General features: G+C 36.8%; 1 protein-coding gene across 9 annotated transcripts in view; it reads right to left on the bottom strand.

The window, feature by feature from the left end:
- Window positions 1-832: 832 nt before the first annotated feature.
- Window positions 833-21,932, bottom strand: part of CCNY (cyclin Y) — a 260,199-nt gene continuing 239,099 nt past the window's right edge. For 7 of the 9 annotated variants that reach the window (XM_031939652.1, XM_012551214.3, XM_031939655.1 and 4 more), the window contains 3 exons: window positions 12,091-12,257; window positions 6,578-6,740; window positions 3,280-4,048 (listed from right to left, as the gene is read on the bottom strand). In XM_031939652.1, the coding sequence (XP_031795512.1) occupies window positions 3,932-4,048; window positions 6,578-6,740; window positions 12,091-12,257 (447 nt within the window). In that variant the 3' untranslated portion in view covers window positions 3,280-3,931. Of the gene's footprint in view, window positions 4,049-6,577; window positions 6,741-12,090; window positions 12,258-21,932 lie in introns of all 9 variants that reach the window. The other 2 variants (XM_012551213.3, XM_012551212.3) reach the window with 2 other exon arrangements.

Consider the following 21,932-nt stretch of genomic DNA (forward strand, 5'->3'; position numbering starts at 1 on the left):
ATAAAGGAGCTTTTAGTACATAACAGAGTAGGCAGAAAGGACAAAGATTTGGAATCAGCAGACAGATTCAAGTCTTGATCATGCTACTTACCAGCTGTTTCACTTTGGGCAAATCATTTAAGTTTCTCAACTTCAGATTCTTCATCTGTAAAACAGGAATTTGATCTCCCCAACTCCAATTTATTAAACATCTACTATGTGTAAGGTAGTATTGCTAAGGCACCCCAGGGATAAGAAGACAAAACCAAAAACTCATCACCCACAAGAATACAAATAAAGCTTATTACATTCTACTGGGGTCTATAACTTGGACTATTTATATGTCTTCTACTCCCATCAAAAGCCCAATAGCAATAAGGGAGAGAAGTGACATTTAGGGAAACAAGAAAGGCTTCCTGAAGGAGGTAACTAACATCTTAGTTGGGCCTTTAAAGAACTAAAGATTCTTGGATATAGAGACAGAAATTCCTGGCATATGGACAGTGTGTACAGAGGAATTAGGGAATGGGATTGTTACTTTGGTTAACAGTCAATGAAGCTGCTGGGAATGAAACCCATAAAGGACTAATGTGAAGTAAGTCTCAATACCTAGCTCCCTTCTTTGTTTCCCTTTATCTTCCCTTCCTCAAGAAAAAGTCTTAACTCCCCCCAGGTGATTTTCATATTTTAAAAGTATCAGTTCACAAATTTGCTGCTTGAGTCATGGTCACAATTTCAGTTAATGGACTCTGTTCCCACATTTACCCTGTAAGAGAATTTCCCTTTATTCATCAATGATGAAATTCTCCAGCCGGAGGATCTCCGAAAAACTACACTAAGACGATATGTTCCTAAATAGTAATTTGTTTTAATTGTATGGTATTAAATCACCTTGCAAACAGATTACAGTCACTACCATTTATCAATAGGTACTGTACTATTTTTTTGGCAAACAGAACAAATCGAAAGAAAAAACACCCCAAATTTTCATTTTCATGTAGAAAAAAATAAACCAAAAATAACTATTCACCTACAATTCAAATGATTTCTACGGCAAAACTGAAAATAGAAAATCTACACTTACAGCAGATTTAAAATAAAACCTTAGTGCAAGAAACATAACCAAGTTAATCACAGAATCAGTACTAATGAAAGAGGATGGAAAATTCTCCTATACAGAGGTAGAGTCCAGTGCACAAGGCTAAAACAATATTCAATAGTCTAAACAAGACCGAGCCAAATTTTATGGAATCCACTTTAAATTTTAAGTATCAGACTGTATGTACATACATACAATAAATAGACTATACAATCTTTAAAGTAGTTTTAATAAACTCCACAAAATTATAGCAGATGCATCGAGATATTTACATAATTCAAAGTTTATATGTCTCTCATTCAAATAAAAGGGATAAAACTACAATTTCTGTTAGAAAGGTAACAGAACTTTTTTGAAATGGTTTGGTAAAAGACGACAACCATTGACATTATGGTAGGAACTCATTTTTCTTGAGAGGTATTAAAATTTCAGAAGTTAAGAAAATATGTCCCTTTTTTTTTTTTCAGCTAGATAGATTTTTGGAATACTTTTTTTTTTTTAAACTTTCTATTACATTTTTCTGTTCCAAATTGAACCCGCATGTGAACAGAGAGGCTAGTTGGGGAACCCAAATGAATGGATACAATCAAGGGAAGAAGAAATTTCATTTTAAGGTTTGGGTTTTTCAAAGGGTTTTTTTGGCTTTTTTTTTTAAGATGATCTATCACAAAGAATTAAGATGTATTGTTTTAAGCCAACAATCAGGTAACAAAGGTGATAAATCACATGAGCCTGCAAATAGAGAATATTCAGTCTGGAATTGGTACCTTGGCCCTTAGAAGGCCATTTGTTTAAAAGACATGTTTCACTGAGAGGTGTGAATAAATATATTCATGGATAGGTCTATGACCTTTGGGCACTAAGGTGGGAAAGAAAACTAATGGAAAATTTTTCCATTTTCAATTAGTCCAAAAAAAAATATAAAAAAAAAAACAAAAAACCCTGAAGAAAATCTGCCATCCACATCACTGAATTTAAAAAGAAGGCAGGGGAAGGGAAGGGACCCCTCTCCTCTGTCATCAGATCCAGAGGAAAAGTATAAAAAGAAAAAACCTTTCACAGAATCATATTCATGGACTTGAGTTCAAAATTATCACTCCCCCATCCCCAACCTTGATAAGTTTTTGTGTATATAGGTTCAGACTTGTGATTTCATTGGCATAGGGAACTCCAGAGTGTGAAAATTCCCTCCATGAATGCAGATCAGTAATTCATCTATAACTTTTAATATTAAAGGGTTGCCTGAGGCACAGAAGGATTGAGAAACTTGCTCATGATTTTATAGTTATTAGGTGTCAAGAGTCAGCATTTGAATCCAGGTCTTCCTGATTCAGCTGGCTATCTAATGTACCATGCTTTCTCTCAATCTTCACATTACAATAAAATATTCTGCTTTCATAAAAAAAAAAAACAAGAATAATTAGGAAATGAAAAAGGTACAATCATAATTCATGAAACATCAACCTTCTTCACAGTTTGAATTTTGTTTAAATTTCTCTGAGCACCCACAATGAAAAATACAAGTTCAGTTTATGTTGGTGATGATGGGTTTGTTGTTTTTTTTTAATTCAATCTGTGAAAAATACCTCAATAAAGGTTAACATTCATCTCTTTAATTATCTTCCCAGTGAAACCCTCTTCCCACCCACCCATTTTTTTTAATTTTTAAAAAAATTTTTTATACAAACAGACTTAATTAACTTTGATTTAAAGTAAACATATAAAAATCGAGGAGGATATTGCTTGCAACATGGAGATGGAGGAATGAACTAGGTGGGTTGTACAAAAAAACCACTCTTGGATGGGAATTCAAGCAAGGACCTAAGTGCTTGGGGAAAGGCGAGAACAGGGGAATCAGAATCGCAACCCAATAGAGATTTCTGCAGCACATTGCTTCCTCTTGGCCCATAAAGTCTGAGGGTTTTGACATCTGTGTCTTTAGGTCAGAGAAAACAAAACTGCTTCAAGAACATAGGAAGGCACAAGCATTCTGTGTGAGTTCCCATTTTTTTGTGGGGAAAAAATTAAGAAGAAATAGCACAGGAATGTTGGATCACTTTGTATACTTTTGGTTCAGCATTATGATCAAAGTAACTTTTTTTTTGTTGGGGAAAAAATTAAAGGTACAGTTCAGGGATCTAGAAACATAAGAGATACTTAACACTTCTGAAGGATAATGGCTAAAAAGACAGAGAATAGTTCATTGAGGAACAACCAATACTATTTATTTGGATGTTTGTGCTATGGTAGATACAGACTGTATTCTCTGCTCTGCAGGACCAAAAAAAAAGAAGAAGAAGAAGAAGAACAAAAAAAACATGTCCCCCAAACTCTGAAAAGCAGCTAGAAGGAATGCAAAAAATCCGACAGAATGTACTGAGCTGCATTTTCAGGTTAAGGTAAAAACAATGCCATTCGTTTTCCTTAGTGCACATCCAAACTTGTTTGTCTCCTGTTTTGTTTTCGTTTTGTATTTATCAGTTGATGAGCACAATGTCTCAAAAAGATGACAAAGTCTTTTATATCTTTCTTTCTTGCCTCTACACTACTTTTCTTTTCCTCTGTTTCTTCCTGCAGGATCAGAGTCCTCCGTTCCCTCGCCAAAGGTTAGTGGGAAAAGGCATGGGACAGGATTTCCAAAATACTGATTTAGCTTTCCAATGAAAAGTTGCTGCGTGTGTGCCGCACGGTGAGGAGGCAGTGTAAAGGCAGCTTGTCAGAGCTAAGGATTAAAAACAAAACCAAACAAAAACATAATCAAAAAAGCCCCAGAGTCTTTGTGTTTTCCCAAACCAAATGAGAAACCGGAGGGATGGAAACAGTATTTTTGTAAGAATATCCTACATGCCACTGTTAGGAGATGATGGCTGGAGACCACTTCATTGCAGCCAGATTGTCCGCACTGGCTGATCGCTTTCTTGTAGATCTTCTCAAGTCTTTGTACTTGTCTTCACACAGACGAGAAATGGCCTGCAAGCCAGGAGAGGGGGAGAAGGTCAGAGGTGAACCCACTGAATTCCATCTGATTCCATTTGACAACTATTTACTAAGAATCTTCAATAATAAAAATTACAACCATGATGACAATATATACCTCTGTAACACTTTAAGGCAGAGGGGAATTCATAAGGAGAAAGCTCTTATAAGGAAGAAGAAGCAAGGAAATAAGGCCATTGGATAGTGACGGTCAAGTTAAGGGAATGGATCAAGCAGAGGGCCTTGAACAAAACTGGATATTTGCTTGAAGAATGAATGAATGAAATACATGAATAATGCAGAGTTGCAAGTTGGAGGTAAAAAAGAATTTCCTCTTAAATCTACTTTACAGATCAGGTAACAGGGATATTCTCAAATGACTGATTCCAGAGAAGGCTCCCAAATGTATAAAGGCAGTAAGAAGTACTTCCAGCATCTGAACTGAAATCATCCGACTCTACATGATTTGCTATAAATCAAAGCAAGTCCTGAAAAAACCAAGTCTATAGATGCCTGACCCAAACACCAGGGACTTTTAGCTTCCAGAGTATCTGTAACTTCTATCTGGCTATTCATTGAAAGGTACTTCCTATACTTTTGCTCTAAGTACTTTACTCAAAGTCATAGCAAATCTCTGGAAGAGCCAGGACCAGAACACAAGGCTGCTGGACCTCTACTGAGGTCCAGTACAAAGTTTAGCTAGACCTTTTAGTTCTCAAAGAATTTGTTAGCATGTTTTAAGCCTTTCATTTGAAAAGAACTTTATACATATGTGGTGGCAATATCAAGAATCAATCTCTGGGTATTATAAAATAAAACTAGTTCAACCAATCTCTGAGCTATTGTGAAATAAAACTAGTTCCTTCTTTAAGAGCATGCAACTGGCCATTTTTTAAAAGCAAAGTCATTTCTGAATTTTCTTATTAAAACATTTGAGATTATCTAACACTTCTCATCTCTGGGGAGCCTCTCTGATAAACAGAGCTACAAAATCTGACTATACTATCTATCTATCTATTCTCTGTCTACAAACATATATAACATAAGCAAAAATCAGCAAGGTTCCAAATCACATTTAGCATCTTATTATGGAAACTGGCATTAACTGTAATTAAATATTGTAAATATTCGTATAATTTTCTTTACTTAGAAAAAGATCCCTGGCAAATGAAAAGGTTACTGCGTAAATAGGTTTCTTTTCAAACTCAAGTAAATGATCAGTGTAACAAGTCCAAAGTTTATCTGAAAAACACTAGAATATAGGATCATGAAAGTCCCAATATACATATGCAAAATGGCCTTCACACCTCCTTGATATTTATTTAGCAAGGTTACTTCCCTTCCTAATGTTCTTTCCTTCTCTCCTCCCCCCCTTTCTATCCTCTTCTTCCCCAATTTCACCAGATTACTAATTCAATAATTAACACATGATTTTTTAATTTAAGTTTTCATTTTTACTTTCCTAACACATCACAATGCAAAGGAAAAAAACACTGAAAGGAGATCAGAAGTTCTGGGTTATGATCCTGCTTCTTCAACCAACTAAAGTAACTAACTTGCCTTTTATCTGAACTTCAGTTTCCTCATCTTTAAAAATGAGAAAGATTGGCTTAGATACCTTTTGAAATACCTTGTAGTTCTCTGGGATTTTTCTCAGCAAAATGTAAATGCTTTGAAAGCACAAACTCTTTATTTTGTGTCTATCTCTTTAATTACATACTAGGAGCTTAATAAAGGAATAAGCATATAGTAAACACCTGTTATATGCCAGGGACTCTGCTGAGTCCTTTTTACAAAACAGAATGGCTTCCATGGAGAACTACGGCTCTCCCTTGTTGTAGATCTTTAAGCAGAGGCTGAATGATCACTTCACTTTTTAAGTATGCCCTAATTAGTTTTCTTTTTCAGATACAGGTTACACTGGACGCCCACTGAGTTTTCACTTTCACCTCTCTAAGATTCTATAATTCTGTGGTTTCCAACATTAGCTGGGCATGAGCTGGGGGGTTCTAAGGTATAGCAGGGCTAAAAGTCAATCAAGCATCTGCATGAAGTATGGCTTCAAGATGACAAGCCTTCTAGGACTGGGAGGACACCAGGTGGCCTAAGGCAGGATGAACCATCCTGAATCAGCAAAGGAGCTGGTCAAAGTTTCCTTGATGACCACGTGTAAGATGGAACCCATGAGTGGTCCCTCCACTTCCACTCCATGGAACATGGAGAATCCCAGGAGGCAAACAAATGAAATATTTACGTTAAATGAAAAATGATATTGAGAAAATGATCAGAATCTTAGGCAGAGAGCTTTTTAAATATGCATGGACCTCAAAGCTGCTAATCTGGCTTTTGTTCAAGCACCATGAGCACTCTGTGTTTAATACCATACCCCTACCTACTTTTGATTTTATATGATAACAACCTCTACTTTCTTCTTCCTCCTTCATCCACATTCAGGGCTGACAGCGAATGATCAGAATGCAGCTCTAACAGTGCATTGTGATCTTTTGTTCTTTAGCATCTCACCTCAAGTTTGTGAGCTCTTTCCTTGCTGAGGGGCTCCAAGGGAAAGCTGAGATTATTTGCTTCTGCTAGAGAACGAAGATCAAAATAATACTTGGCGTAAACACTGGAAGGAACGTTGATGTTAAACTGTAGCAATTCAAGAAACTGTCGCTCCAACTCATTCCTGAAAAACAAAGGCAGAGCATTAGGGCACACTTAGCTGTGGGGTTCAGATGAACAGTCACTCGCATGCCTTGGGAAAGCAAGCCTGAGAAACGGGATCCTCCAAGAGGGGGAAATGTAGCTTAATTTGGAAGGTTGAGCTGCAGTTTAACCACAGATCCTGTCAGTGCCCGAAGCCCGATTCAATGGGATGATCGCACCAAGAATATTACCAAATGCTTCACTTACTCAGTCTGACTCAGTACAGACAGTGAACTTCTGACAGCAGGACCCACAAAAGGAGCCCATGAACTCCCCTGATTTAAACTTAAATGAAAAACTTTGGGTTACAATTAAAACTATAATTGGGAAAATAGACTGTTCATCAAGGCAATAGTTAATATCCAATGTGATAAAAGTGTGGATTTATGGTGAAGGCTGAAAGAATGTGTCAAAATCTTGTGAACTCAAAACCAAATTGTGTAAATGAAGTGACTTGAATGGAGGATATATTGTACATTCAATATTTTTAAAAAGTTGTAGAAAGCAATAATAATGTTGAAGCTATCAGATTTAATTATTAACCAACTAACTCATATATATTTCTGTCATCTATTTTACTCTAATCATTTCTAATTTTAATAGGTTTTAATCAGAGACTTATTTTATGAAATATTTTGAGCCAAGATGAGACTTTAACAGCAAGTAAGAAGAAAAACATTTTTAATTGAGGAGGTCAAAGTGTTAAGGAATTCATGAATTAGGAAATGAGAGACAGATGTCAACCCAGTGATGGCCAGAAGATGTCGCCACAGAGTTTCTAAATTTTAAGAGGATACCCCTTTTTATTTAGTATCAGGAGAGCTGAAAATTATTCTGCTAGAAATGCAGGAAGACCACTCTTCAAGGTTCTCAAATCAAGCCTAAGTGAGTCTATTTTTAGTTTAATTTAGACAAGGTCCATCTTCCCAGAGGCTCTGCTTAAGGAAGGAACATGGTTCCCACAGTTCTTTCTGTCCCATTTCTCTCCAAACCTCTCAGGCAGCCCTGGGCAAACAGAGGAAGAGGAGTCAAAGATGGCAATCAGGTCTCTAATCTGGTGGGGTTGTTAACAGAAACTGGGAAAAACAGAAAGTAGATTTTAGATTTGAATATGGGGATGTTGTTGCAAGCACTGAATGGGGGGAGACTGGTTCAAATCGTACCATATCAGTTTTGCTCTTAATTTCTCTGGTTTCCATTTTCATCATTTGTCAAATACCAGCAGGCTGGTATTCAAGAAAAAGGTTAAGGCAAAAGATACCGACTTGGAGAGTCACTGAAGGGATAGTTGAAGCAATAGGAATGGGAGAGACTATCTCTAAGAAAGAGGGATTAGAGAAAGAACAGAGAGGGTTGAGAAGAAAACTCTAGAGAATACCAGATTTGGCCAGAGATTCATTGGAAGATGGTTTGAAAGGAGGAATGCTCAGAAAGAGATCTAAAGGAGACCAAGGAAGTAGGACTGAGGAGGAGGAGAACCAGAAAAATAGTTTCACTTCTCTGAACACTGATGCAATATCAAAAATCACTAATAGCTCTGAATCAGGTCTATACAAAAATCTCTGGGAGTACATAAAAGTTTCTTGATAAAAGCTGAATAAGAGCTTTAATTTTTTTTAATGCTATAGATAAGCCTGTAATTCAATGCTGATCTTGCAAATTTGCCCACAGTCTAGAACACAGTTTTGCATGGACAGCGTTTTCTCCTTTTTCTTGTTTTTAAAAATCAATACATTTTGTTCTTATGTATGAATCATATCCCAATAAATAATTTCCCACATCACTTTTCCATGAAAAATCGAATCCAAGATTTGCTAATATAATGATTGCATGAATGCTTGAGTGAAAAGGCATTTATTAAGTGTTTACTATGTGCTGGGAATGATACAAAGCAGTGGGAAGACAAATAAAGCCAAAGACAACCCTACCGTTGTGGAGGTTATTTTAACAAGGAGAGGCTGACCACATAGAGAAGAATTAGAAGGACAAAAGGGCATACAAGTAGAAGCACAGTTTGGAAATAACTAGAAGTGTAGACTTAGTGTCAGGCAACAGAAGACAAAAACTCCCCTTTCAGAAATTTAAGTACCAGAAACAGAATCCTGAATCTGAAGTGGAAGTGGGGACAGAGGAGAGGGCTACTAGGTTTGGAGAGGGCTAGGATATATAACTTTTCAATCTTGTACATTCCCATTTTTCAAATGAAAGAATAACAAAATCCATCAAGAAACAGAGAAATTCCATTCACAATAACCACTGAATATATAAAATATTTGGGAATCTTTTTACCAGGACACAAGGAAGTATTTGAATATAATTTCAAAGAAGTCTTTATAAAAATAATATCAAACCTAAATAAATAATAAGAGAAATGCTAATTGCTCATGGGTAGGCTGTGTCAACATAATAAAAATATAACTATCTATAAATTTATTTATTTAATGTCTTAACAATCAAACTACCAAACAGTTACTTTAGAGAGCTAGAGAAAATATTAGTCAAAAATAATAGCTAGCATTCATAAAGTGTTTCAAGATTTACAAAGAACTAGGTGCTCCAGTGAATAGAGCCCTGGGCCCTGGAGTCAGGAGAACCCTGAGTTCAAAACTAGCTTCAGAATTTTACTCACTATATGACCTTGTACAAATCTCTTTAATCCCAACTCCTCCCTCCAAAAAGTACTTTATGTATGATATCTCATTTAATTCCCACAACTACCCCATGAGTTAAATGGTATTATTTCCTCCACTTTAAGGATGAGGAAATTGAAAAATTTCCTCTGAGAGAGGAAGTGATTTGCCCAGGATCACATAGCATTAACACTAACAAATGTCTGGAGGCAGGATTTGAATTCAGGTCTTCTTGACTAAGTCCAGGACTCTCAAATGCTTACCATGCACTGTGCTAAGCATAGGGAATTCAAAACAATGGCACAAATCCAACTTCTGCATTCAAAGAGTTTATATTCAAAGGCAGGGAGACAACATTTATACAAGATATATACAGTATATGTGCACTAGTCAGGGAAATGACCAGTGGAGGGGGATGCTAAGTTTAGCTAGAATGCAGTGTGTAGGAAGGAGAGGGATGTCCAAAAAGTCTGGCCAGATAGGCAAGAGTTATATGGGCCAAGCTGGATAGTTTTTATTTCATCTTAGAGGCAAAAGGGAGCCACTGATAATTCATGAGCTGAAGAATGACATGCTCAGACACATACTTCGGGAAAATTATTTTGGCTACTGTGTTGGGAGTGGACTGAGAAGGAAGGCTATTCTAACAATCAAGCTGGGGGAAATAAGAGGCCAAACTAGTATAAGCAGGGAAAAGATGTGAGACACAGCATGATGAAAGAATGGAAAAGACTCAGCAAATGACTGATTATCAGGGAGGGGATGGTAGTGAGGATAAAGATTGAGTATGATGAAAAGATACCCAGGTTTTAAACCAGAGTGATCAGAAATCGGTGGTGTTTTTAATGGAAAAAAAGAAAGCTCTGTTAAGTGGGTGGAGAAAGAGAAGTAATGGTAAAACAGCTAGGAATGGTACAACGGCACATCTCAGGAAAGAGAAATCCAGCCGTCCCCCTCCAAAAAGTCATGGTCAAGAGACAAGAGTGATTTTCCAAATCAACAGTCTGAGTGATTGCATGAACACTCATTTACAACTTCAAACCACTTTCAGGTGAGTCTTCAGTCCCATTACTGAGTTGGCCAGATGTAGAATGTTCTACATTGCCACACAATTCCCAAAAGGGAATAGAAGGTGCCCCTTTTATTACTAATTATTTCTCATACTCACAAAAACTTAGCCCACGGAGAAGAAACAGTACCCTTATCCTAGGGTCAAGCTATTAAAAATTATTTAGACTTCTACTACCCTAACTTTGTAGTTTGACCTTTTAAAAGTAGAACAAAAAAGTTAAGCCTATGTAAACATTTATTATTTCCTTCCTCTGCCCATGAGATATTTGGAGACATCCATCAACTTCTGTAAGAATTTTTAATGCTCTGATCATTGGCTCACACATGATGGATGGGACAGTCTTGTCAACATCATTTTCCACAAAGGACAGAGAGTTCAGGTCAAAAGGTTCAGTAATTTTCCTTGGCTAAAATGCTAAATTCAACCTGTATTTATACACACCAGCCACTTTAATCTTTCTAATTCTTTCAAAAAATATTTGTGAACCACGTTGCTCAAATCAACTAAAAATTTCTCATTTCAATGCAAAAAAGGCTTATTATTTAGGTTTAGGGTAGGGCAAAAGGAGCTCATGATTCATAAACCCTAGGGGAATCCAATAAATTAAAGGAAAACCAAAAATTATTAATAAACATAATCTAGAATTCTAAATTTGATATTACTATTTTAGAGTGAATTTTGGCCAAGCATTCATTATACTTTTGAGCAGTGTTAAGGACTGGGCACAGGGCTGGTCATGCTGAAATGTAGTCACACACAATAATGCTGGCCAATCAAAGGCTGGAGTCTTTAATTGATCCAAAATAAATTTGTGATTTCTACCTTAATGCTAACATAAAGAATCTAACAATCAATGGCTAGTTTTCTGGTGGTTTTATTTTTATTTAGAAATTGGAATTAGCTCTTTCAATTATTTAGAAAGTAAAGACTATTACAAAAATTTCTGCCTTTGTTATAATCTAACTCCATAAAACCCTGGTTAATAGTAATAATAATTATGATGATATAATAACAAGCATTTCATAGATTATAAACACTTTACTATAATCATATCTTCACAACAAACCTGTGAAGTAGGCAGGATATTATTGTCTTCATTTGACAAATGAGTAAATTGAGGCTGAGAGCTATTAAGTGACTTGCCCATCTATTAAGTGACCAGCTAGTGACTATCTGAGGCAGACTCTGAATGGATTTCACACTAACTCCAACTCTCTATTACCTAGTACTCTCTTCATTATTCCTAATAGACAGCTAGGCAGCTGCTTCATTAATAAAACCTAAATCTCCAAAACTTTCAATCTGATTTTGGGGGGCATCCAGACATATGATCTTTTTTTTTTTTAAATCAGGCAACTCCTATTATGGAAACTTCTTCCATCAAATGCTTTTTAGTAACTCATCTGTTATTCACTAAGTCACTTAACAACTCTTTCACATTCAGTTTTATCATTTGCCCAATGGAGATAATTAAAACACTTATAGAACTAGGGGTTAACACATAGTTAAGTGTTTAATAAAACTTCAAAGCATTGTAGAAATGCTACTTATTATTATTAATACTATTAGCAAGTATTATCTCAGAATTTTTATTAGTTCTATGTGACAAATTAATGATATTAACTCACATATCTTCTACTGTGATGTCTTTCAGGATCTGGCAATAATCCACGTTCCAGACAGCCTGGTCATCCCAAACTTTGGATGCTAATAAAATTGCTCCAAGTACAATCCTCTTCCAATTTGCGGGACAGATATCTATCTCTGCGTAAGTTAAAAGTCTTTCAAGGTATACCTGAGAAGATAAGAAAATGGCAAAGCTAAATGACTTTAGGTTTTTTTTTTCATTTACCAACATAAATAGAAAGAAAAATTATTTAAGTTTTGAAAACACAACCCTTCATTTCCCTTTAAACAGGAAGTTACAGTTTGAGTTCATTTGATTTGTTAAGATCAAAGGGTAAAGGGTTCAACAATTCCAATGGAGTCTCTTACAAAGATCAGTTCTGGTGACCTGACTGGATCTGACTTGCTTAATCTTACCAAAATTATTAAAGAGACCAAATAATTCCCAGAAATCACAAAGCAGCTGTTCTCATTTCAAGTAACTAGTATCAATATCCTTTCAAATATCAAAGAATGTTCCAACAAGTAACCAAAAGAACAATGAAAACATGAAGGAGGCAAAATAGTTGTAATCAGTTTTGTTTTCTAAAAAGATCAGGCCCAAGTTGGAAAATTAGAATAATGAGGAAAGAGTTATAAAACTGACATAATTTATCCCAAATGCAAACAAGTAATATTGATGGTCATCTTTAATGATGGTTCATCAAATCAAAAAGGTCATCAAAGAAACTCTGTGACATAGGAGACAAAGCTCTAGATTCTGTGGTCAGGAAAATTTTGATTTCAAATTAGCTATGGAATGATGGGCATCTTCTGTGATCTTCAGTGTTCCCATCTGGAAAACAGGGATGCTCTCTGTGGCACCTACCTCACAGGGTTGTCAGCAAGTTAAAAGACCCCCTAGGTGCTAGGCATTGTAATTACTAAATATTTTACATTGATTATCTCATTTGATCCTTACCACAACCCCTGGATGTACATACATGCTATTATCTCCATTTTACAGATGTGGAAACTATAATCTGAGAAAGGATAAGTGACTTATCTAGTATCACACCAAACTTCAAAGCATATATAACTGCTTTTATTACAATTTTATGAACCCATGTTAATCCTTAGCTCTGTAATGAAGAAAGTATTTTTTAATCATTAGTAACACATTTTATCAGGTAAATACATTTGACTATGATAAGACTTAGCAAAATGGATGAAAGAGACATTATCATCCCTGTCTTATGCATGCTTGTACTTTAAAACGAAGGCATGAAACACAGAACTACCATTACTACTGACAAACGCAATTTCACATATTTCTACCCACAGTATATATTTCTGGACTTTTGAGTTTCATTTATATGGAAATTACATTAAAACCTCTCTATAAAGGCATTCAGGAATACTGATATATTTGAGAAGAATGATGATAATGAATTATATAGGGAGAATTCCTACATAGTTTTCAAGCTAAGGGATTCTAATATGAATGAACAGGCAGAAGAAGTCAAAATGGAGTCTATAACATAATTTAAATAGGAAAGGTTTCATGAAAAAAGTGAAAACCTTAGGAAGGAATTGACAAAGGAAGATATTAAAGAAGAGTTGAGGCAAGAAATATTAAACATAAAGGGCAACACTTGAAAAGCTATAAAGTAGGAATATCTGTGTGTACAGAAATTCTTAAGTATGAAAAATCAAAAATCAGATCCAGGAAGAGGAAGGAAATGAGGAAGACTAACCTATATGCAAATTCTGAGATGAAGTAAAATACTGGAGATAAAGTAGTACTGGACTCAGATTTGGAAAGACCTAAGTTCAAATCCTGTCTCATGTAACTTGGATGAGACATTTAATTTTTTTCAATGATCTATAAAATGGAGATAATTATAGCACAGGGTGGTTGTGAGAATCCAAAGAAATACTATTTGACCAAATCTGACAGACTGTCTCTGTTTCTCTCTTTCTCTCTCTCTATATATGTATATATTAACATATATACATATATATATACATACACATGCACACATATAAATACGTACATACACACACATACACATACAAAGTATCTTGTCCTCAACTCTACAACCAGAAGATCAAGTATGCTTCATTACATCTACTCTAGGACCTTCACTGATTTCAAATTGAGTCTTGAGGGATCTTTTAATTTACATTTTGCTGTTACAATATATAGTTTCCTTGTTTCTACTTCTATTATTCTGTGTCAGTTCATGCAATCTTCCATTTTCCCTCTAAATTCCTCATATTTTAACATTTCTTACATTAAATTAACATTTCTTCATTAAAATTCCAATCCATTCACATGCCATGGCCTCTCCAGCCATTCTAAGATCAATAATCTATCACTTTGTTCCAGTTCTTTGTTACCACAGAATGCTGCTATGAATATTCTGGTATATAATGGAGCTTTGTTTTTGTCTGACTTCTTTGAAGGTATTATCTATAGTGGGATCACTTGTCAGAGGAAGTGGACAGTTCCCAAAAATCTATTAATTGCTAATTTCAATCCTTTTCTCAGTTCTTAGCATCTTCACTGGCATTTCAGCAACATTCCCATTCCCCATAACCTTCTCCTTCTATATATCCACTCTTGTCTTTTCTTGGCTCTCCTCCTAACTAGTGACCAATATCATCTCTGCTGTTTCATCTTTCTCCCTTGCCTCTTTACTACAAGACTCTCTTCTAGGTTCTCTAGGCCTTCTTCTTTCCCTACATTCTCTTGGTGATCATATTTATTACTGCTCATTTATCACTTCTATGTAAATGATCCCCAAATCTGTATATTTATTCCCAATGTCCTCACTATCTCCAAATGCCTAACAAATATCTCTACTTGCACAGAAGAAATGTATATGTCCCAAATGGAGGTCAGTCATCATCCCTACAACCCCCTGTATTTAATCACCACCTTCTAAGTTCCCTATTTTGTTTGAGGGTACTATTTTGCCACGCAGATTGAAAACTTTGATGTCATTTACAATGTTTGGAGTGAAGAATTTAAAAGAATTGAAAATGACAAATATTTTCAATATTCTTGCCACATGTCAGAGGTTTGACCTTTATCTTTTGCTATCACTGTCTAAGCAAAAATTACCTATTTATTTATTTTATTATAGGTATTTATTACCTATCATAGACCTATTTTAACAACTTTGTATTTCTTTTTTCCCCTTCCTTTTCCCTGGCTAATGCATTCTTTACAAAGCTAGCTACCGAAATTATTTTCATAAAGATCAAGTCTACCCAAATAATTTCTTCAGCTTAAAATGGTTCTGTAGGACCACCAGGATAAAAGACAAGTTCCTCAGTCTGGAATTTAAAACTCTCCTCAATCTGGCTCTAATAAATCTTTCCAAACTAATGAAAGAAAATAAGAGAAAAAAATCGACCTTCTTCTTGTTGTTATATTAAGCAAGAGAAGGCAGAAAGCATCCCATATACTGCCAGATCTAGAAAAGTGTATACAGTTAATATTTTTCCAAGTGTTCTTGGGCTGAGGCAAGGAATTAGAGGGGACAAATGGAAGAAATAAATATCAAAACCTGGACATGGTATTTTAGCTAAAATAATTATTTCTTGAAATAAACATGTCATTGTCTGGGACTTTAAAATATTTTTATTAAGTGGCAATAAAGAGCTTAAAAATGCTTTTCATTGATTATTGCAGAAAAAAGTGAAGAAAAATAAATTATATTAAAAAATGGTAGAGTATGAAGAGAAAAATCTTAAGTCCATAATAACAAGATTTGACTTTCAGCAGGGCACTGTTTAAGGTTAAAATTTATTTATTAATTACACAAAATCAAATTATCTCAGAGTTAGGATCTCAGTGACCAGTTAGTTTAACTAGTAACTGTATGGCAATCTTGACAAGTGGTCAAGACTCAGAGATGTCCTTTCCTTGAGAATACTTCCCAAGTTCCCTTAGAAGATATCAGCTCTGAAGGCAGCCCAGTCTACTTGTGGTGGTCATCATGCTTCTCCCACGCTCAAGTGTCAACTCAACTCTTCCATGGCATAATCTCATGCTTCCCATCATGCTTGCTACTCTCTTCTTGCCCAGATGGAGTATGTCTGAGACTGAATCCAGAGGCATAAAGGTCTACCACTGCCCTTAATCTAGACACAGAGATACCCCAGTATAACCACAGTGTCGAAGTCCACTGAAATCCTAGGATCTATTTTCAAGCTGTTTCTAGTTTTGCCTCCTTAATCTTATACTCAGTAAAATTAATATTTTTAAACTTAAACATGCTTTACATCTCTTCCTCTTAAATTTCATCTTATTCATTTTTTTTTTGCCAATATTGCTTCCTGTATCTGAAATGTACTCCTCCTCCTCTCCTACCCTGCATTTGCTTCCTGAATTCTTACTCCTAATTTACAATCCTCCTCTCATCCAGAAAGCCTTCCTTAAACTCCATCCCCTTTTCAAGGTCAAAATGGTTACTTTTATCCCTTGTTACCCCTTTATAAAGTATCTTACTTTTTTTTCCATTTAATGCATTATTTTGTACTTACATAGTTGTAAAATACAACTAAGAAAGTGGTCATCGGCCTCTGCTTAAAGCTCTCCCAGGATGGGGAAGCTATTACTCCCTGAGAAAATTCATTCTACTTGCAAGTGGCTCTACTGCCTCAAAAAAGTAATAAAACAAAATAACAAAAAACAAAAAAAAAAAAGTCATGGAAAACCACAGAATTTCCTAGTTATAGAAGCTAATGAATAGCAGGGTCAATGTGGAATCATAAAGACCCGAGTTCAAATTCGGCTTTTCATAGACACTTGCTCTATGACTCTGAATGAGATATCTGATCTCTCAGATTCAACATCGCTGAAGAGAGTCATTCACACCGGGAATGATTTCATCCCATGAAATCACACAGAAGACATCCCATCAATCCCCTCATTCTATGGATGAGGGAACAAAGGCCCTGTGTGGCCAAGCTATCGCCCAGGGTCACACAGCCAGTCAGTGGCTAAGATTAAAACCCTTCTCTCCACCATAATCCCAAGGTCGACCTATCAAGATCCCCACTGCCTTTCAGATCAAACATTAATGAATTAATCACACTCATTAATTTAGTAATTATATTAACTAATTTGCAAACAGGTTTGTAAAGCACTTTATAGACATTATCTCACTGAATCCTCACTGTCAAGTAGATGCTTTTATTTATTCCCATTTTGTGGTAGAACAAACTGCAGCTGAGATGACTTGCTGAGTGTCCTATGGCCCTCAGCTTAAAAAGACCACCATTTCCCACTGCATCTGGGGCCATCACCAGTTGTCTTGACCTATGTCTTTGCACTAGACTCTGAAAGCTCTGGAAAAGGGAGGCTGGTGATTCTGCACAGTCCTGCCTCATTCCAATCAAATTCACTTGCAAGTCAAGACATCATTCTCCTGATGTCATTGGTCCCTTCAAGAATGAAGGATGAACAACAATCTAGGAGTCTTCTACATTTAATATCAAATGAAATCCTGACTCTCATTTCACTTCCTAGACAAACTAACAGACTAAAGAGTGCCAACTGGGTAGGTATTGGTTGCTGTTAGGAATTCTCCCAGCGGGTTATTTCTAGACATATAAATTAATAGTTAAAACATCTCTCTCAGTAATAGGAACCAAAATCCCTGCTATTATTCTGACAGTGAAATATGAATGGACTGGACCATGAACCTAATTCAGCAAAAAGCTGAAAACCTTAATCAATATATCTATCAAATAAAATGAAAACTTAAAGATGTAAATTTGAATTATAAATAAAAATGTGCCAAGATTTAGCTTGCACAGTCTTCAATACATCATCTAAAATCAACATAGACTTTCTAAAAACAAACCAAAAATTGAAGTGGTGTAATATACTGAAAAGATCTTTAAACATTTCTTTTTTCAAATGACATTAGGAAATAAATCAAATCCCTACTGTTCCTTGTCCTAGCTGCTTACCCAACCCGCCTGAGACCAGAAGAGGAAAGATGCAGAATTAGGGAGATACAAATCAGGCAGCCAGAATCACAATTTGACCAGATTTACAAATTTAGAGAGAAAACTATCATGTGACAACAGGGTGGGGGGGAAGGGAGAGAAGCTGGGATGTTGATATTTTGTTTATTCGAACATAATTTGCCAAAATGAAGCAGGCACAGTCTGTTTGCAATGATCTTAATTAACTTATGTGAGATGTTTTACAATTCCACCCCCAAAAGCTTTATTTACAGTTTATTTTTATTTCTCCAAATCAGCCAAGACTTCACCAAGCATTGTTTTCTTGCCAGACAACAATTTTAATGAGCTTGAGGGGCGTGGGGGAGAATGAAGGGGGGAGGGAATGAAGTAAAATCATGGGAAAATTCTTCTGGGTAGCTCCATTCTTTCCCAGCATGCCAGAAAACAGGAGCTATCACTTAAATAATTGGCATTTACAAATTCTTTTTAACTAAGGCATTTTATATGGATGCTCTCTTACTTGAGATTCACAATCATAACTGCCTCCTGGACAAGAAAACCAAAGTTCAGAGTAGTAAGTGACTTGCCCATGGTCACCCAGACAATCAGAATCAGATTCAGGCCACGGATAACCTCGCTCCCTGAGCCCAGGCCTGGCATGCTTGGTATAGACATGCCCCCTTCCCTCATCCAATGTCTGCCTACAAAGCCAGCAAGGCTTTATTCTTTAAGATTAAAGGCAGGCAGAATGTCTACAGAACGTCTCATTTCTTCTCAAACCAAATTTTATCTCCTTGTCTTATATCCTTTATCTTAACTGTAGTCCGGAGTAAAGGATAAGAAAAACTGAGTACTTCACCGGCAAGGGACTCAAGCTTCCTCCTTTGTAAAGATCAGTCTAAAAATCCTCTGCCCATCTCCCGTGATTGTTGAGATAATGAAATAAAACAACATATGCAAAAACATTTTGCAAATTAAATTGCTATAGAATTTTAAGTCCCCTAAACCCTCCTAAATTAATTTTGAAAAGAAATCTTATACCTAAGTCAGCGATCCAATCCCATAAGGTCAATGTTTATTAAGCACCTACCATGAGCAAAAGTAGTGTACTGGGCCCAGGAGCTGGCTGCTTCTACAATAGCAGAAAATCTTTTCATAATGTGATGAATAGGATTTAAAATTTAGGCACTGGAGTCTAGCAGAACATGCCCAATGAGCATTATTTACAACGTCTGCTTTATAATAGGCACTTCTGACTCTAACTCCATAATATTTCCCCCCAATATCCCTCCTTGTGCAATTGAAGACTGTGTGTGTAGCTAGCACAGTGGACAGCTTAGCAGGCTTGGAGTCAGGAAAACTCTTCTTCCTCAGTTCAAATCTGGCCTCAGACACTTACTAGCTGTGTGGCCCCGGACAAGTCACTTAACTCTGTCTGCCTCAGTTTCTTTACCTGTAATGAGTTTGAAAACAACAAGAAGTTCTCATCCACTGAATCCTTTGCACTCTCCAGCCACCACCACTTAGTCCCTTATCACCTCTCACTGGACTGCTGCCAGAGCTTCCTTTATAGGGTCTCCCTCCCCTTCATTCTCCACACAAGAACTGAGGGCTTCTTCCTACAGCACAGCCTTGACCTTGTCACTCCCCTGCTCAAGATGACCCACTCTTGCTTCTAGTATAAAGCACAAACTCGCTGGGCCATTAAAGCCCTGCAGAATCCGGCTCAAGGCTTGCTTTCCAGCCTCCTTAGACACTGCTCTCTCACCTCACACTAAATTACTGCCAAATTGGCCTTCCCTGTAAACACTGTTTCCTCCTTTCTTTCTATGCTGGGAACAACACGGACTTTCTTCCTCACCTCAGCTTCACAGAAACCCCGGCTTCTTCAGATTTCTGATCAAGCGCTATCTTATGAAAACCTCAGAACATCCCTTTGGAAAACGGCTTTGTATTTCTTTTTCTGTGCACATGATGAATGCCTGTCGTCTGACTGCTCATCTCCCCTCATAAAGAACGCAAGCTCTGTTCAGAGCAAGGATTCCCCCCAGCCCCTATCTCTGGGTCTCTATCTCTCTTCTCTGTTTCTCTCATTGTGTCTCTGTGTCTTTGTCTCTCTGTGTGTTTCTGTCTGTGTCTCTGCCTGTCTCTCTGTGTGTGTCTGTCTCTGTGTGTCTCTATCTCTCGTGTCTCTGTCTCTGTCTCTCTCTGTAGGTATCTGTCTGTCCGTCTGTCTCTCTGTGTGTCTGTCTCTGTATGTATCTGTCTGTCTGTCCATCTGTCTCTGTGTCTCTGTCTCTGTTTCAAAAACATACAAATGAATAAAGAGGACAAACAGAGGAATTAGGAGGACATTTCCTTTAAGGACAAGCAATAAGGTCAACAACACCACCGAAGGGCAAGTAGAGTGAGCCGTGGAAGAGGTCACAGGCAAGGGCCGAGTGTCTTTTCTGCCTGGATTTGTATCCCCTGAATCTCCACCACTTGGCATAGCACCCAGCACAGAAGAAGCACTCAATAAACACTTTTTCACTAATATTCACTGAGCACAATTTAGAATAAATGAAAGCTTTAAAAGAAACATTCGGAAAAATTAAGTGCTAATTGATTATGGTTAAAAGTTCAAATCCACACCTTCAACTGGCATAACGATCTGTTGTGACTATGCAGCCAACTATAATAAAAGTTCTGATCCATAGTTACTCAGCTGCACATTTGGTTTTTCAAGTAAACCAAGGGTCAAGCATGTAGTAGAAGTGGTTGTTAAGTGATAAAACAGTAGAGCCAAATGTGCATAAAAACAATTCTTGTGTTTTTTTTAAAGAGATTACTGAAAAATGTTCTCCCACCATTCTTCTCTGCACCATCTATTTTCCTAAATCAGACATTCTTTTTAAGTTACTCTACATTCCCATTTTCTTTGAAGAAAAAGGTCATATAAAAATAGATTGAATTTTCCCAGGTGATGACAAGCTAATACTTATCCAAGTCAAGAATTTATAGTAATGAAAGAGGGTTTTTTATGTTTTTCATTAAAATGACTATTTTTGGTCTTAGCAATGAAATGGAGACACTGCAAAAAAAAAAAAAAAAAAAAAAAAAAAAAAAAAGGAAATTCTTTAGCCATTCTTATATTCATCCCAAATACCACTTTTTCCTCTTTGGGGGGATATAGCACTGTTCTAGAGAGAGGGGTTGGTTGGTTTGACACAGGAGAAAAAGCATTGCTCTGAGAAGATATAACTCCAAAGTAGGAATAACAATGATGGTTGTTGTCCAGTTGTTTTAGTTTGTATCTGACTCTCTGTTGTCTTTGCTCTTTGTGCAGAGCGGCTGTAATTATTTGCCATTTTTTTTCTCTAGATCATTTTACAGATGAGGAAACCGAGGCAGAAAGAGTAAGTGACTAGCTCAGAGTCACATAGCTAGAAAGTGCCTAAGGTTGAATGTGAATTCAACTCTTCCAGAGTCTAGCCCCCTGAATTCTATCCCCTGGTCACCTGGCTGCCCTAATAGTAACAACAGCACACATTTGTACAGTGTCTACCATGCATCTGGCACACTGTAGAGGAAGCCTTTTACAAACCTCTCACCTGAGACTCACACCAACCCTGGGGGTGGCGCTGTGAGTGTCCCCACTTTACCTAGGTGGATGTTTGTCCTTCCTTCTCAGAGGCCCACAATATCAAAGGCTGATGTCCTGATCTGCAGGTGAGAGAGGTTGGGCCAGGTCACCTGCCTCACTCTCCCCCAGAGCCACCGGGGGCCAGTGGCCAGGTACAGATGAGGAGGCCTGGAGAGGGTGCCCTGGATGCAGTGGGAGACCTTGGCCTTTTTAAGCTAAGATTTTTCAGGGCCTCAGTCTGAGCTACCT

The sequence above is a fragment of the Sarcophilus harrisii genome, chromosome 5, assembly GCF_902635505.1.
Source record: "Sarcophilus harrisii chromosome 5, mSarHar1.11, whole genome shotgun sequence".
NCBI lineage: Eukaryota > Metazoa > Chordata > Mammalia > Dasyuromorphia > Dasyuridae > Sarcophilus > Sarcophilus harrisii.